The 19,201-nt window shown below is 39.6% G+C and overlaps 1 protein-coding gene across 1 annotated transcript in view; it reads right to left on the reverse strand.

Annotated features, from left to right (window-relative positions):
- Window positions 1-210: 210 nt before the first annotated feature.
- SLC9A6 (solute carrier family 9 member A6) overlaps window positions 211-19,201 on the reverse strand; it is a 53,385-nt gene continuing 34,394 nt past the window's right edge. Inside the window, 6 exon segments of the mRNA XM_087426946.1 lie at window positions 211-2,906; window positions 6,567-6,672; window positions 12,202-12,281; window positions 14,565-14,595; window positions 15,762-15,809; window positions 15,811-15,849. Coding sequence (XP_087283072.1) covers window positions 2,634-2,906; window positions 6,567-6,672; window positions 12,202-12,281; window positions 14,565-14,595; window positions 15,762-15,809; window positions 15,811-15,849 — 577 coding nt within the window. The 3' untranslated portion in view covers window positions 211-2,633.

The following is a 19,201-nucleotide window of genomic DNA, read 5'->3' on the forward strand; positions in this document are numbered from 1 at the left end:
AATCGTGACCATAAGCAAATACATCCAGCCTTACACATAAGCACCAAAAATTTGCCACCCCATAAGTTATGTTCTCTTAGGTTTCTCTTTGTTTCTTTTTTAAACATCAGTCTTCCTCCTTTCCCAGTAGGTATATAGGTAGAAAAATGAATGAAGTCAGCACTCTTTCCTTTTCACTAGAATAAACTGTGACTCAAATACGGTGAGTGGTTATTTGCAAGGCTATAATTTTTTTAATGACAGATTTTCCTAAAAGAAACCACTATAACATCTGTCCAAGTACTCCAAGGGAAAACAAAAAATACATAAAGATTAAAAGTCTATCACTTTAACAGCACATTGCCAAACACAGACAACTAGGGTCAAATGCCAAGGAACCTTAAAAAATAACTTTAAAAGATGCAACGTTCAAGTTATTCAAACGTGTAGGGTCCACAAAGAACAGAAAAGCAAGTTCGAGAGCGGTTCTACTTGTGCATGATGGTAACTCAGACTGTACTTCATCCGAGTTCATTCAGGTGGCTAAAACCAACAGATGGATGAGCAGTTTCTTTTTTCTTCTTTGCTTGGAGATGTGCACACAGATTAGAGGAGAGGAGAATCTTCCAGATGCTGATGTAAGCACAGCAGGCTTGGTTCCCCTTTGATAAAGTACGAAGGCAGATTGAGTTGACTCAAGCTTTACCAGTTTCCCTAAGAAAAAGTCTTATGCATGCTGAAACAGACGAGTTACTGAATTGGGCATGCTAAGTATTTACAGCCATTTTCACAAAGTGAGCTCAGTAACCTGACAGAATAAAAAAAGTAGTTGTTAATTTCTCGTATAACCTTTTACAACTTGAATAACTTCGTGGGTAAATGACGCTGAAGTTCCAAGCCCCTCAAACATACATTAACAAGAAATTACTGACTGCATGAAGAGGCACACATCATATAAAATGCACACTTCACGGGGTTCCTGCATAGCAGGAAAATCACTACCACTACAGAACAAATGGCTACGCCAACAGTTAGAGCTGCCACTCACGGGTACGACAGAATTCCCTTAAAAATCTCAAGGAGTGTTTACAACAGCAGACACCTTTGGGGGAATAAGAACATATTTCGTTTGAAAAGACATTTTTCATTGGAAACTTTGAACATCATGTAAACAAATCAATTTTTGAATTGGGTAAGATTTAAGGCAATGCTACTCAGACCTGAGGGGGGGAAAACCACAAAAGTTTCTATTTTTCTTCGGAAACATTAACAGGTCAGAATCAACATCAGAAAGTATCCCCCTTCTGAGCGTTCAATGCACCTTTAGGTATTGCCAGCATTACAAAATAGCATCCACTTTCGTACTCTGAGTATGAAATGGGAAATTGTTATCTACTCTTCCTTGAAAACTGTAAAAAAAAGAACACATGGCAGCTTAGATAGTTCATATTAAAAAGTAACATGACAATGAAGACGACTACACCCGGTGCACACAAAGGAGTCCCTGCCTTTACAAGAAGCTCTCCAGAGCACTGTATTTCTCTTCCGGCTGACTCTGGTGTAGTGTGGAACACACATGGATTCATAAATTAACTTTTAACATCAACTACAGACTAACGAATGACAATTAGACACAGTAAGTTCAAAAATTTTACATTTTGCTCCTGTTTGGCTGCTAAAGAGCAGCAATTTAAATCGATATAAAAACTTCTGACCACAAAGCTTGCTATACAGATAAAGTACATAATCAAAAAGTAAGCAGCAATTGAGTTTCTTATTTAAACTTATCTAGTATAGAATATTTACATATTTGGGAAGAGAGATCTCCGAAACCACCATTCTCTTCACTCCCCTCCTGCCCTCGGCCCGTCTCCACCCGCCCTAGTCCCTCCAAATGGAAATCAAGTGTCCTGAACTATATACACCTGTACTTTGGCTAAGCTGGCTGGATGTGACTCCTTCTGCGGTCCTGGTCTGGAAGAAAGGAAACAAAGTCTTGGAAGTCATTTGCAGCCTTCCTTTCTGAACAGCAGTGGACTGTACTCAACGAATCTGTTCTTTTGCAGCAAGGGGGCAAAGGGCCCCCACACTTCACTCATCAACCTGAATGGGGCAAGATCTGAATGCCATCAGCCTCTTGCGCCACAACAGGCCACCAGAGAAAAAGGAAAGAAAAAGGTCCCAACAAACACAGCAACGAGCAACACAAGTTTCCCAACAAAGGAACCTCTCCTCCCTGGGCTCCCCCAGAAATCACACTCCCTCTTTCCTCTCCCTCCCCTCCCACAAAACAAAATGAATTCACATCACAAGAACTTGGTACTCTGGTTAAGTGTCAGGTAAATATAAGAAAGAGTAAAACTGTCACTTTTTATACTTTAACTGAGACATAAAGCTAACGGAACACACAACATCACTGTGAAAATAACTTTCTAAAACAGATCCAGTCTACATAGTGCAGCCAATAAAACATAAAAGAATAGTTTGTTCACAATCTGCCTTGTACAGGATATTTATCTTCTTTCGATGCCATATAAATAGCATTTATATAGCTTAAACATTCAGAGACATGCACTGGGACTTTTTAGGTAGTACGAATTTCTTCACAATCACATGTGCAAATTTTACAAATCACTAAGTGAGTATTAGTAAGCTTAGGCTGGACTGTGTCTCGTATTATCTAACAAATTTAATGGGGGTTCAGAATCATCCATAGGAAGGACCAGGCGTGTTCCCCGAATGACCAGTTCGTGGTCCCCAAACGCAAGCTCCCGATCCAAGGCATCTTCAGAACTGTTTCCCATAAATCTCCTAGGGGCACCGGATGTCGCTGACTCAGTGTTCACAGTAGAATCCCCATACGTCAGACTAATATCGCCGTCATTGAGAATAAGATCAGAGTCGTCATCTTTCAATTGTTCCTGGTTCTAAACGCAAATAAAATAAGTTTTAAGAATTGTTATGAAATTCAGGAAACATTTCCCATAGGAAAAGTTTGAAGGATTCCCTGTTTCAAACCCTTCAGGGGTAGCCCTCTGCCCTCAGGATAAAGTCTAAAGTCCTTCCCTTGGCTTAAAAGACACTGTGTGACTTGGGGCTTCAGCTTCACCTAACACCACAATGTGCTGCTCCCTCCCAACAGCCCCACTGTGTGCCCGCCAGACTGAATTGCTGATGGTTGCCCAAATCTCTCCTGCTTTCTCTGACTTCCTGCCCCCTCCACCCACCTTCACGGGCAGCCTACTTATCACTGAGGTCTCGGCTTAAAAGTCATTTTCTCCCAGAAGTCTTCCTTGATCTTCCAAGGCTAGCTTAGGTGTCCCTCCTGTGTTCTCTCTCAGCATCCTGTACTCAGCCATCTCCTAGAGTGGCACTTCCCCTTGTATCATACCTGCATGTGTACTGGTCTGTTCCATACCACCCCCTCCAGTAGACTCAAGTCCCTTCTTTGCTGTAGCCCAACTACCTAGCAGTTTGGGACACACAGAGAGTATTCACTCAAGTTCAATTGATTATTGAGTGGATTTATATAAATGAAACTTTTATTTTTGTATTAACAGTGCCTAGAAATACAGTATCACCCAAATATATTGAATCCTCATTGTATACTTGTCTCCCAGCTCGCTAGGCTTTGGTTCTAATGAAAACTTTGTAGCCAAGAGTATAATTAAATATAGTTCTACAAAAAAAGAAAAAGTCAAGCATATATAGTGCCATTTTGGTAAATAAAAAATGTATGTGTGCACAGAAAAGTGTGGAAGGGTATTCAACAAAATGATGATAGTTAGCTCTGCATGATAGGATTGCTAGTGATTTTTATTTTTTTCTTTATGTTTCTGTACTATCTGAAATTTTATGGTAATGAATACATACTACTTTTAAAAATCAGGAAGTCGTTTTTCTAATGTAAAGAGTAAAAATCATTCTAAACACTCATTGATCCAGAAAAAAAAGTCTGTGACTAATACTCCTTGAGGGAAGTAGAGCTGATAGAAACATCTTACATCCAGCTCTCCTATCCTGTATGTTTGAAATTTTTAAATTTGTCTAAGATAGTTAAATAGATTGAAGAGACTATTAGACAAAAATAAACAAAAATTAATTTGCTGTTGCTAGAAATTTGCCTAAATATTCAAAGACAAAGACATGTGAATTAAAAACCAAACAAACCCATTCCACCAACCAGCCGTAATCCCTTCCTACCCAATCTAGTTATAACACTAAGTCTGACTGGTGTCTATCACTTAATTCAGCAACACTCACCACAAAGCCCCAGGGCACCTTCACACATCAGCAGCAGCTCCTCAGCACCTTCTAATGTTTTTATTAAGTTTGAGGTTTGGGGCAATATCTATCAAATTTTAAAATGCATATGCCTTTTGCCCCAGCAATTTAATCTTTAAAATCTATTCTATATACCTTTATATACTTGGGTAAATTTATATGCACAAGGATATTCGCTGTAAACATTGTAGTAACAAAAAAGCAAAGGAAACAACTTAAAGGTCTATCCACAGGAGACTGATTAAATCACTCTTAGTATAGCCACACTATGCAGCCACCAATAAAGAGAAGGTAACAGATCTCTTGTACTCATAGAAAGGGATCCATGATGTATTATTGAGTGAAAAAAGCAAGTGGCAGGACCATACACTTATTATGATCCCACTGGTGTAAAACAATACCAAACAAAGCTTTATATACACATATGAGTTTGTGTAGATAAAAATATCTGGGAGTATCTGCGATAAACCCTTAACAAAGACTGCCTCTGAGGGATGCAGGTGGGAGGAGGGCGGCTTTTATTTTTCACTTTGTACATTCCACAGGTTTGAATATCTGGCCATAAGCATGTTACTTTTATGACTAAAAAAGTAGTTAATGATGACAAAAAATAACATTAAAAATTAAGTTTTATGGTTGTTACAGGTTATATTGTGTCCCCCCAAAAGAGGTTGAAATCCTAACTCCCAGCACCTGTGAATGTGACCTTATTTGGAAATAGGATCTCTGCAGATAACCAAGTTAACATGAAGTCATTAGTGTGGGCCCTGATCCAATATGACTGGTGGCTGTCCTTATAAAAACAGGAAATCTGGAGACACAGACAGACAGACATACACAGGGAGAACACTATGTGAAGATGAAGAAAGAGATGTGTGTGATGCTTCTACAAGCCAAGGAATACCCAAGATTGCCAGCAAACCACCATAAGCTGGGGAGAGGCCTGGAACAGATTCTCTCTCACAGTCCTCAGAAGGAACCAACCCAGCCAACACCTTGACCTCAGAATTCTAGCCTCCAGAACTAAGAGACACACATTCTGTTGTTATGCTGCCATTCAGTTAGTGGTATTTTGTTATGGCAGCCCAAGGAAACTAATACAACAAAGTTGTATTTTGCTATATTCCACAGGACACACAGTCGTGGAACTGTTGGCTTTTGGTGATGGTGAGTGGGTCTCCGGAATCCAAGAGCCAAGGCTCTTGGACTTAACCAGCAAAGCTGGCTGAGCCCTCTGCACAGAGCCACGCGGGCACACAGGGCCCAGAAGGAATGGAGACTGTGCTTGAGGGGAGCCTGGACAATGTAGGAGGCAGAGACAAGACAACATGGGGTGTTCCTCCCACCACCAGCACGATCTGTCACAAACTGCACTGACGCAACGTAATACAAAGCTGTAGGGTATTCCTCCCTGATCCAGGCGCCACTCCCACTAAGTCTACTCTTCTCCATCTGCTCTCTGTGGGATCTGCTCTGACACACTACAGAGGAGGTCACAGGAACTGGGAGGTGCATGCCTACAATGCTTCACCACAGCCTCGTTGCTCTTCTCAAGGTGTTGCATCAGAGTAGTCAGGATTGGTGGGTTTTGTTGACATGAGCACTATATTTGATGCCACAGATTAGTTTTGAAGGGTTGGGTTAGAAGCAAAGGTTTTAAAAAAAATAACTTGAAAAATGAAATGGTCATATTTTAAAATAAAGGCAGGTTAGCTTTTGTCATTTCTTTCTTTGTTGCAGTACTTGCTGAATCACCAATCATATGTTGATAGCTAAGGAAAAAATATGGAATCTAGATTACATCTCGGTACACTCATGCCTCCCAGCTATGTGGAACCCAGGTAGACAAACTTTCCCTAATATCCAAAAGTTGGTAGGCGTGAAATAAAAGATCATCTGTTGCACCTTAGGGGCATCAAAAGTTGTCTTATTAATCTTCTTAACATGACTGTGACAACGCTAATTTATAGATTAAAACATACACATTTGTACTGAGCTCAGGCTGCATACTGCAAATAAATGAAAACTGGCATGGGAATAGAATTATCTACTAAAATCACTGACAGTAAGATGAGGTACTATTCTATATCTGTTTTCAAATGATGTTTCAAAGGCTGTGAATTATATTTATACATTTCAGTATATTTTCTGGGTGAGCAAAATATGCTTATATTCCCTCTCATGGATTTTATACCATAAAGGCAAGCAAAACCAAACCAAATAAAACAAAACCAGTAACCTATCCATAGAGCAGATAAGTTTAACTTAATGAAGAACTTAGGTTCTGGATAAAACTAACTTACTTCGTAAGCCTGGGGGCTGGTTAGGCATCTCGCAATGGGTCCGCAGCAGGCAGGGAGTGTTGTCGTAAGAGGAGGCCCGCTGTGCGTCAGCAGAGGCTTCAGGTAGCTGTGCTGGTTAAGGAAGAGCTGCGTTCCTTTCTTCACAATTTAAAAGAACAATTCACTTGATACGACCACCGTCACAGTGTACCTACCGCTTCAGAGGACAGCAAAGGGCTTTCACACACGTTGCCTCATTTCATCACCACGTTATGTCAGTGAGACAGCAAAGGGGGATTTTATTATTATCTCTATTTCACAGATACGGAAACTGAGGCTCAGAGAAGTCAATGATCCACCTAAAGTCACACAATTAAGTAAACGGAGGACCAATACTTGAACCCAGATTGGTTTGATTCCAAATCCTAGGCCCTTTCCACTACATCATATTGCCTTTCTGATTTTACTAAAACCAAAAGGAAGACAAAATCACTCTCAATTTAGCATTGAAGGAGATATGGAAGAAAGTAAAGCATGGTAACAGTCAGAAAAGAGATTAAATATTCCAGTAGTAGAATATAGTAATAAAGATGGTTTCAATCATTTATTGTGGGATTCAGCTGGCCTCGAATGAATTGAAACTTTAGTATCAAAGGAAATTCAAGCCTAAAAACATTTTTAATAATTATGCATCATCAGTTCCTCTATCATAGACCCTCATTTCAGTATTCATTTATTCTTCAAAAAACAAAAACAGATGTGCTAATATATATGGTACTCAGAAGGAAAAAAGACGGAATCACAAGAAAAGGTAAAGAAAGGAAGAAAGACACATATACATATTCCCCACTTTCTAAAATTACAACCAAAGGTTGTTTTCAATTAAAAATGAGGGGCCGGCCTGGTGGCATAGTGGTTAAGTTCGCGTGCTCCACTTCTGTGGCCTGGGCTTCACAGGTTCGGCGGATCCTGGGTGCAGATCTACACACTGCTTATCGAGCCTTGCTGTAGCACACGTGCCACACATAAAAGCAGAGGAAGATGGGCACGGATGTTAGCCCAGGGTCAATCTTCCTCAGCAAAAAGAGGAGGATTGGCAACAGATGTTAGCTCAGGGCCAATCTTCCTCACCAAAAAAAACTGAGGAAGTCAGAGAGAACTTCATGAATTCCCATATCTATAAATTATAAGTAAAGATTAAAGTACTCTATATAAATTCACTTATGCACTTTATAAAACATCTGGCCACACAAAACTACTGAAAACCTGGAATGATGAATTCTAATAATGCATTGAGTATAGAAACTACCAGGTCTTAGTCTAGTGGTACTTAATAGGGAAGTATTGAGGCTAACAAGTCTTGGTGTTTAACTCTATAAGAACAAATTCCTTAAAAACCAAAACTTACCAAACTTTGACAAAAGGAAAAAGAAAAGAAAATCTGAACAGTCTTATATCTATTGAAGAAATTAAAAACCTCCTTCCTTATACAAAACACTCTAGGCCCAGGTAGCTTCACTGGTAAAATCTTCCCAGTACTTAAGGAAGAAATAACACCAATCCTCCAGAAAATAGAAAAAGAAAAATTTTTCCCCATGAATTTTATAAAGCCAGCATAATCTTGTTATAGAAACTTGACAAGGACATTGCAAGAAAAAAAAAATCACAAACCCATATCTCTCATGAAAACAGACTCAAAAATCAGACACAAAATTTTAACGAATTAAATCCAATGACATACACAAAGGATAACACATCATGACCAAGTGGGATTTGTTCCAGCAATGCAAGATTGGTTTAACATTCAATGAAAATCAGCACAATAACAGATTAAAGGAGAAAAAAAATAAACACATGATCATCTCAATTGACGCAAAGCGTCTGATAATATTCAACACCTGTTCATGATAAAAACTCCCAGTAGACTAGAAATAGAAGGGAATATTCTTAACTAGATAAAAGATATCTCAAAAACCTACAGCTAACATCATACTGAATGGTGAAATATTGAAAAATTTCCCCCTAAGGTCAGGAATAAGACAAGAATGTTCACTATCATCACTTAGATTCAACATTGTACTGGAGAGGTCCAGCCAGTGTAATGAGACATAAAAAAATAAATATAAGGTATTGGAAAAGAATAAATAAAATGTTACTATTCACTTGATTGTATGTACAGAAAATAAAAAAAAAATCTACAAACTATTAGAACTAGTTAAAGTGAACTTAACCAGATTACTGGATACGTGGTCAATATTTAAATATCCAATTGTATATCTATATATTAAGAGTAAACAAGTAGAAAATAAACTAAATACTATTTGCAATAGCATCAAAAATATCAAATACTTAGGGATAAATATAACGAAAGATGTGCGAGACTTGTCACTGAAAACTATAAAACATTAATGAAGAAATTAAAGAAGATCTAAATAAATGGAGGGATATACTATGTTCATGGATCAGAAGACTCAATATAATTAAGATGTCAGTTCTCTTCAAATTCATCTGTAGATTTAATACAAACCCAATAAAATTGCCAGTGGGTTGTGTGTGTGTGTGTGTGTGTGTGTGCAAAATGACAAGCTGTTTCTAAAATTTAGATGAAAGCGCAATGGACCTAAAATAGCCAAGGCAATACTAAAGAATAACAAACCTGTAGGATTTCCCCTATTGAACAGTGAAACTTATTACAAAGAACAATCATTAGGAGTGTGGTATTGATGTAAAAATAGACAATCAGAAAAGAGAGTCCAGAAACAGTCCCCCACTTATATGGCCAAGTGATTTACAACAAAGGCTCCATTGTAATTCAGTGGGCTAAGGATGGTATTTTCAACAAATGGTGCTGTCAATTGAATACTCATATGGAAAAAAGTAAGTCTTGACCCATATCTCACACCATACACAAAAATTAATTTGTGATGGAGTGAAGACTTAAATGTGATAGCTAAAACACTCACACTTTTAGAAGAAAACCTCGTAAAATATCTTCATGACCTTGGGATATAAAAGATTTCTTAAGACACAAAAAGTACTAACCATAAAAGAAAAGATTAAAAAAACAAACCTCAATAAAATGAAGAATTTCTGTTCCTCAAAAGACAAGATTAATAAAACTAAATGGTGAGCCAGCCCTGATGGCCTAATGGTTAAAGTTCGGCGCTCTCACCACTTTGGTGGCCCAGGTTTGCTTCCCAGTCATGGAACCACACCACCTGTCTGTCAGTTGCCATGCTGTGGCGGTGGCTCACATAGAAGAATCAGAATGACTTACAACTAGCATATACAACTATTTACTGGGGCGTTAGGGAGGAAAAAAAAAGAAAACTAAATGGTGAGCTACAGATTGGGAGAAGATATTCACAATACATAACACCAACAAAGAACCCAATTCAGGACTATAGAAAGAACTACAAGTCAATATGAAAAAGACAAAAGACAACTCAATTAAATAATGGGCAAAAGAACTGAACAGACACACTTCATCAAAGAGGATATCCAAATGGCCAATAAACATATGAAAGGATGCTTGACCTCACCAGGCATCAGAGAAATGCAAATTAAACCACATGAGATATCACTACACACTCATTGAAATGGCTAAAATTTAAAAGGCAGACAAAGACCAAGTTTTGATGGAGATGTGGAACAACTGGAAGTCCCTTAACTTGCCAGTGGGGGTGTAAATCAGTTACAACCACTCTGGAAAACTGGCAACAGACACTTGCTCTCAATTCCACTCCTAGGTATGTACCCAAGAGAAATGAGTGCCTATGTTCACCAAAAGATGTATACACAAATATTTAGGTTTATTTGTAATAGCCAAGAGCTGGAAACAACCCAAATGTTTATCAAAAGTAGAATGGTTGAGGAAAAAAAAAAAAAAACCCTGTACTATGTATTCATACTATGGAACACTGCACAGCAATGAAAAAGGATGAATTACTGGTACAGGCAACAATATGGACAAATTACACAATGTTGAGCGAAAGAAGCAAGACATAAAATAATATGTAATATATGATTCCATTTATATGAAGATCAAAAACTGGTAAAACTAATCCATGTTGCTAGAAATCAGAATAGTGGTTGCTCTTTTGGGAGGAGGACGGGGAAGGTATTACTGACTGCAAGAGAACACAGTGTGCCTTCTAGGGTGCTGGAAATGTTCCATGTGTCTTTATATGGGTGGCAGGCACACAGGTGTATACATAGGTCAAAACTCATCAAGCTGTACACTTAAGATTTGTGCACATTACTGTATTTAAGTTATATCTCAATTATAACGAACAATCTGGCTACACAAAGGAACTGAAATCTAGAATGATGAATGATTCATCTACTAGAGTACTAACTATTAAAATGACCAAGTCTTAGTCTAGTAGTACTTAATAGGGTAGGACTGAGTCAACAAGTCTTGGTGCTTGCTTCTATAAGAATACACAGAAAAATAAGCTATCATTCTACTCTTTCTCTACATCAGGATCATTTAATTGTTTTGTATATTATGGAGAAAATGTGTAAAACATTTTATGCAAGAAACACTAAACAATTTTTGTTAAATCAGAGGGATGAAAAAGCCCCAAGAGATATGGGAGTGGCTTTTACCCAAAATGCTGATAATGGAGCCAAAAGTAATGGCATAATCATTAAACAACTTTAAAGAGCTAGGATCTGTCTCACTAATGGGAGTCTTAATACCACAGATATGCTTGCATGCTTGTTTCCATACAGTAATTTAATTTTGAGTACTTGCAAAAAGTGAATGTAAAACTCTAGCAAACAGAATGTAATAAACAGCAGCTTCTAATGATAAGTGTCAAGTGTATTTTTCTTAAATATACAAGGCTTTGATCAGAAAGTTGAAAGTAAGGAAAAATTTTTACATGGTTGTCCCAAATGTGCTTCAGTGCAATATAAACCAGGTTTTGATTCTTTTACTGGTAAGTCTCAGCCCGAAAGAACTCCATGGTCCCTTCTTCTAGTTCTATTTTCAAATAATAAATTCATTTTAATAAATAGTGAGTGATAAAATGTTTTTTAAAAGGCATGATTTAAACAGGTTATAGAATATAACATGACCCAAAGTATAGCCATGAAGAAGACTGTTACAATATGACAAGAAAGAAACAAGGAAAATTGGCATCTGAACAGAGAGGAGAATCTCCCAGTCTTTGGAAAGGTCAGAGAAAAGAGGCCTATCCCTGACTACTGCAGTATCTAACAGGACTGTTCTCTTATCTCCTTCTCATGCTTTTTCCTAAGGCAGCCTTTCCTCTTTTACCCTAGCAAGTACACTGACAAGAACCAACAAATACCTTCTGTAGGATTCACTAAATTAGCTAAAGGACAATAAATATTAAAGTTTGCTATAAATAAACCTACATATCAAAGACAGTCTATCGTAAAGGCTTCTGAGGCCCTTCATACAGCCAGCTTCTGCAATCACTAGTCCCTACCAGTTTCATGGGTTTTCAGAGGAATTCGTTTGCCTGGGTTTCCTTTAATAACTTTCTCCACTACACTGAAGGGAAAGGGAAGACCAAAGGTAGGTTTTATAATCCACTTCAGGAAGGGAGTGGTCAAAACTGCTGTTTCATTTAACTGTAATTGTCGATGTCCATACTGCCATTTTTTTCTCAATTAAGGATACTTATGATCAAAGTTGTACCACATCCGGAAGAGCCAGGCACTCTCTGCTTTGGTAGTTCTTCTCTCATTTTCAGGAATACTCTGCAAACATATAATAAAGTCAATACATACACAAAGATCAAAACACATTTACTTAGAGTCATTTCTTTGTAGAACTGGAAATACAGCCTACTACGTATGAGATACTCTCCAATATGGGTAACGTTAGAAATTTAATAGCTTGTATATTGTAGCTTTGGAATAAGAAATTGGAATGTTTTTCTGAAAACCTCTATTACTCAGGCTGCTTGCTGATTTATGAATCTACTGTTATTTAAAAAATCAATGTGGAATAATTCACCCCCTAAATCTGAAAGACTTACACCCACAATGTGAATGGCACCTTAATCAGAAAACATCACATTGACATCCCTATCTGTGGGAGTTGTCATGGGTCCCAAAAGTAACTGGCATTTTCAAAGTTGCTACTATGTTCTTAGAACACTAGCAAAATGAAAGCAAGTAGGGAAATTCCACAGTAAGCCTGACTGGCTAGGAGGGAAAACTCACATAGCAAGCGGGCCTCTTTGAAAATAGCTTCCAAAAACAGAAACAGGGTCCTTATTTGTGATATGGTGCGGTCAGCAGTGGGGCAGTTAGGCGATCTGGTTCATCTCAGCTCAAACATGAACTAGTTGGGCAAGTCCCTTTTCCTCTATGGGCCTGAATTTCTTCATGTATACCACGTGAGGGTTAGAGATTCTCGAAGGCCCTTTCTAGCAAGAATGTTCTATGCTTCCATGATTTTCGAGGAGCATAGAGTTTAGATTCTGGGTTTTGGTTCCTTCCTGTCTTTCCTGATCCTCGTAATAAATGAATGTTCCTCTCAACATGTATCAAAACATATACAATATAAAAATGTTTGAGAATACTGTATGGGCTTACAAGAGCCAAAAAATGCCTGTATGGCCTTTCACATCAGTATGCACAGGTTTGTGTGTCTCCATTTTTTGAAGAGCAATTAATCTATAAATCTCCTGATCCCCTCACCACATAAACACCTGTACGCCCAACTTCCACACACTCTACACTTATTATAACGGTCCTCTGTGCTCCCCAGCGAACACTCAAAATACTGAGTAAACAATATAACAAACCAAGACATCCATAGGGTTTCGAGGGCAAGGGAAAAACGGTATTTTTTCCTGTATATCACAGCTGGCAGTCATCTACCTGGCTCTGTCCCTGTCACTCCACTTCCATTTCTCCTCTGTGGTGACAGAGGTAATGTGGCAGGTGGAGACTTATGCAGATGGTGATCAAGCATTTGTCTGCTGAGCTGGATGAGAACTTTATTCTTGTTTGGACATGGGGGTGGAGGCATTGGGGAACTATGACCCCTTGGAAACTACCCCAGCAGCTCGGAATCATGAGAATTTATCCAGCTTGATTTGTACAAGTATTTATAATGGAATTATACTTTAAGGTTCTGACCGCAAAAGAGGCAAGTACTTACTATATCACATATACACTCATCACTCAACAGCTAACGAAATTAACATCTCGGAAATGAATCTGATAAATGTTTTTTTTTGAACCACACCCTGAAGACAAACAGACCAGGGTTTGTTTCAGACAAGAAAAAGAATTGTGTTTTGAAAGAGATATTTTCATCTTCAAAAACCTAAATTCTGTGATTTCCCATCTAATGTCCAGGACAGAGTCACATATTCAGTGGTGCTCAGAAACCATTAAAAAGCGGATGGAAAATACCAGAGAAGGGTGCTCAGTCTAGAAAAGGCACTGAGTTACACTGCACTTAGTCTACCAGGCTCAGGTTCAGAGGAACAACCGAGAATGTGACACATGGAAATAGCAAGGAAATGGCGCAAGGTTGAGGCACGGGGTAAGAAAGGGTACTCTCCTGAGCAGGCACAGAGGACTGGCTGAAGATTCTAAAGCTTCTAGGCAGTTCTCAAGGGCAGCTGCTGGCCATCCAATTTGAAAGTTACACAGGAAGAGCAGCTGGAGTGGGACTTACATCAGAGACAAGGCTTCATGCACAAACCCAAGTGGAAAAAGGCTCCGTGTGCCAGAGCAGTCACTTGAAAACCCAGGAGCGCTTAAGGGACTGCTCTCCTCTGTGGAGAGCCCAGGTTGGCCCACAGATATGAGAGCTGTCACCCTTGATAACCACACGCTGTCTAAAATTTGGTTTTGTCTCTATCGACCAGTGAGAAAAGCCAGGAATGACGTCAGTTAAAAGCTGATGCAAATAGGACAGGATCTAAATAATAGTGGCATGAAGTCTACAGAAGATTGTTTTCTTTCCAAACAACTGCACACTCGACAGAAATGCCAGAGACGACACAAATGCATATTTACCAAATGTTCTTGGTCTGAATCAACACCAACCCTAAAGGAGAAACACAAAAGGCAAATGAGATCTTGAAGCCAAAAAAAAGGTCTATTCACATACATACACATTGTCAGGCAACTACTTTTCTCAACACAGAAGCTACAGAATGGTTAATGTTTTGTCGCTTCTCTACGGTTGTTGATGTAGATTTTTGGTTCCTGCCACATTCCTTAGCAACAGCTTGGCTCCTAAGGCAAGCAGAGTCTACGGATTCTCTTCCTGCAATCCCATTGACCAGTTTCAGAAAAAAAAATCATTTCTTCTCTGACTATAAGTCCACTGTAAGCAGAGTCGGGGAAAGGAGCATCGCCCCCGTTGCTGAATGAGAATTACTGGGTAGTTCCAAAAACAAGGCTGGCACAATGCAGTTCCAGGAGGGAGGTGCATGTTTTCAGCTCTCATGGCAACATTCTGTTATGACGACTGAAGAGAGGGTCCAATTACAGTCTTTTTCATAGGCTAATGGATAGACATTAGCCTTGGTTCTTCAGAATTCTTTTTCATCTGCTTAAAATTCCTGCTTCCCGTACCACAGGGAATGGCTTCATTATGAAGAAGTTCTCTTGGACTCCTCTCCATCTCCTCAACACGAGCACTCACCAACTCTGCTAATTCTTTTTCTAAACTGTCTCTCAGACCTTCTCTCCTTTCCATTCCAACTGCTCAAGCTCAGGCCTTACTCTGACTCATGGGGTCTGTAGCAACTGGCTGTAAGGTTTTCCGGCTGCCAGGATCTCCCCTAGATTTAACTGTCAAAAGCATAGAACTCACTAGGTTATTCCCTTGACAAAAGACTCAGAGGGCGGCTTACAACCCAGGGGGTCATGTCTAAAGTCCTTTGTGTGGCATTCAAGACTCTTTACAAACTAGCAACCCCCACACTCCAACCTACCTTTCCCCTCATTCTCTCCTACCTTCTCTACATTAGCCATACTCCACTACTCCTCTCCCCAAATCCCTGTCCTCTCCCGAGCCTCCAAGCCTTTGCTCATGTTGTTCCCTCTATCTGAAATGCACTGTCCCTCATTTTTTTCCTACTCCTTCTTTGGGTTCCATATGAACCATTCTATGACCCCTTTAGGCAGAATCATTTTTTCCTCTGTGCTTTTACAGCATTTTCTAGAGTCCTCTATTATAATACTTAGCACAGTCCAGTTATTTACCTGTCAGTCTCCCCAAATAGACTGTGAGCTCCTTGAGGGTAAAGGCCATCTCAAGTCATCTCTGTATCCCCAGAGTCTAGCACAGTACCTGATACACAATAGGTGCTCAAATGTTTATCGATTAAGGTCCCTACTACAGACAGCACAGGAAACATAGCAGTGTGAGAAGCTGTAGCAGTAGCATCCCTGAATACGAATAACACCGAAGGGAGGAAAAATGATGCAAGACCTCATCTAGAAGGCAAGTGAATCATGGTCAAGTACTTGAAAACACATGGCCACGACCAGATTCATAATTCAAAGAAAGGCTCATTTCTTCTTCATTAAAATGGCCAGAAGCTGTTTGCTATCTTAGCCATATTAAACTCTAACCACATTTGTGCATCTAAAGTGACATCTAGTGGTCTTGGAGATAGCACATTTGTAATACGCAGATGGAACATTATGGGAAGCCAATTCCATGTAATAAACATTTATAGAGCACTTATTATCCATCAGGCACTGCACTAGGCAGAGGATATAGACATGAATCAGACACGGTCCTGCCCTCAAGGGGCTCACAGACCAGTGAGGGAGACAGACATAACTAGAACGTAATCCCCAAGGGCTTTGCAATCAGGGAGAGTTGGGTTCCAATCTGGCCTCAGCTCCATTCTAGCTATGTGAACTCAGTCAAGTTATGCAGCCCTATGAACTGTAATTGTATCACCAGGAAAATATCCACCACACAGAGTTGCTAGCAAGAATTAAATGAGAAAACGTATCTAAAGATTTTAAAAGAGTGTCTGATACATCATTAACATTCGCTAAATGGTAGCTCTTATAACAATATTATTATTACAAGGCTGATTGAAATAAGTATTGTAGTAGAGATACTCAAGGTTAAGCAAACAGAAGAGTGGTTCCAATAAAAAAGAAGAGGGCAAAAAGGAGGCAGCATTTGAGCTGTGTCATTTCCTGGGACTGAAAGAGAATTTTAGGCAGAAGAAATGGTATGAGCAAAGGCTCGGAGATGGAGAAATGCAAAGTATGTGTGGTAAATGACAGGGAGCCAAATGTGACTGTCACAAACTATGTGAAAGGACGTAGGAATAGCTGGCTGGCTCTAACTCACTGAGGATCCATTGTCCACACCACAGCTGGAATGATCCTTTTACAGTGTAAAATAGACCACGTCACTCCCTTGCTTTAAAATCCTACAAGATTTCCAACTGGATTTTAAAATCCAAACTCCTTACCATGTCCTACAAGATCTGATAGCAGGGGTCCACCAACTACAGCCCACAGGTCACACCCAGGGCATCTCCTGTTTTTGTGAATAAAGTCTTGCTGGAACACATGCACACCACCTGATTTACATATTGTCTCTGGGAGCTTTCACACTAGAGTTGAATAGTTGAGACAGAGACCATACGGCCTTCAAAGCATAAAATATTTACTATCTGGCCCTTTAGAGGACACGTTTGCCAACCACTGCCCCATAGGATCTTGCACACCACCTCATTTCCTACCTATCCTTCCATCACTAATTTCCAGCTACAGAGGCTTTTTTCTGTTCATTAAACAGGCTAAGTTTGTTCCTGCCTCAGGGCCTTTGCACATGCTTTCCCCTCTGCCTGGACTGCTTTTCTTCCTGCTCACTGTTTAACTGGCAATATCTTGTCATTCAGGTAGACTGAGCTCAAATGTAACCTTAGAGAGACCTTTCCTGACCTCTGCCTATAAAATACACTCTATCCCCAGTCACCACCACAGTACCTTGTTTGTCATCAGAGCATTTACTATCATCTAAAATTGTCATCTTCATTTGTTTACTAGTTTATTGTCTGTCTTCTCCCATTAAAGTACAGATTTTATGAGACGAGGGATCTTTTCTATCTTATTACTACCACCGCATCTCTCTAGAGTAGGGTCTCTTAACCTTCACATTACTGACATATGGACCCAGATCATTCTTTGTCATTGGGGGGAGGGGGGGCGCTGCTCTGTGCACTGTAGGATGTTTAGCAGCATCCTTGGCCTCTGCCAACTAGACGCCAGTAGCAGCCTCCTCTCTTTGATTGTGACAATCAAAAATGTCTCCAGACACTGCCAAATGTCCCTTGGCAGGGGCAAAATCACCCCCTGTTGAGAACCACTAAGTTAGAGCTTAAAACAGTTCCTGTCACGTAGTGGGTGCTCAATCAGTATTTATCAAAGGAAAGAATAAAAGGCATATTTGAAACGCTGTGCTAAGAGCTTTACAGACATTAGCTCACTGAATCCTTACAACAACACTAGGAGGTAGGTACGATCAAACACACGTCACAAATGAGGAAACCGAGGCTTAAAAAAGTTAAAGAACTTGCTCAAGATCACAGAATCAGTAAATGAAGGAGCAAGAATGCAAAGTCAAGTCTAAGTCTGCATGAATCTTAAACTTTAAGGACTCATCAGCATCCTCAAGATTGTACTAGACAAATTTGGGGGGAGGGAAGAGAAATTAAATCCCAGCCTCTGGGGCCGGCCCGGTGGCTTAGCGGTTAAGTGCGCACGCTCCGCTGCTGGCAGCCTGGGTTCGGATCCCAGGTGCGCACCGACGCACCGCTTCTCTGGCCATGCTGAGGCCGCGTCCCACATACAGCAACTAGAAGGATGTGCAACTATGACATACAACTATCTACTGGGGCTTTGGAGAAAAAAAAAATCCCAGCCTCTGTTTGCAAAGAGGCCCCAAACCCCCAAATAACAACAAAAACAACAAAAATTATCCTAAGACTGTAAGGTAACATATATATATAATTAAATGCCAAACCATGCTACAGGGCAGGCAAGACGGGGCCAAAGAACTTGCAAGCTGGTGAGGCGGATTCAACTTTATGTAAATAGGTTTGTTTTTTTTTTGGGGGGGGGTGCTGATAAGCTTGTGTATTTTATTTTGTTTGGTTTGTGTGGAGGGCAGTTAGGGAAGAGAACTGATCCTTCTTAAAAATTGAGATTCCATTTAAGAGGATTATTTTTCCAAAATTATCTTACATTTAATTTTGTTCTTAGTAGAATAAGGAAGAGTCTTCATTTACAAGCTCTTAAGAAGAGGAAGAAGTTCAATCTTTCCAAAATTCCCACCCTCATTTCTTGATGCAGCACAGTCCAGGAGAAATTGAGACTCGAGGCTTCTCTGTCCACCACTGAACTGTTTGTATGACCTTGAACAACTGAGAAACTTTCTAAGGCTCTATCTCCTCACTTGTAAAATGGAACTACTGTGATTAGATAAATATGTAAAACGCACTTAGCACAATGCCCAGCACATAGTAGGTACTCAACAAATGCCAGGTCCTCCCTGAATTCATAACCAAGGTTATAAGAACATTACTTTTGTGTATTTTCAATTATATACAATAACAGCACAGAAACTGTAAGAAAGGGAATTGAGTAGTAAAGAGAGATAAAGAAATAAT

Source organism: Ceratotherium simum, chromosome X (genome assembly GCF_057802395.1).
Source record: "Ceratotherium simum simum isolate JZ-2026a chromosome X, ASM5780239v1, whole genome shotgun sequence".
Taxonomy (NCBI): Eukaryota; Metazoa; Chordata; class Mammalia; order Perissodactyla; family Rhinocerotidae; genus Ceratotherium; species Ceratotherium simum.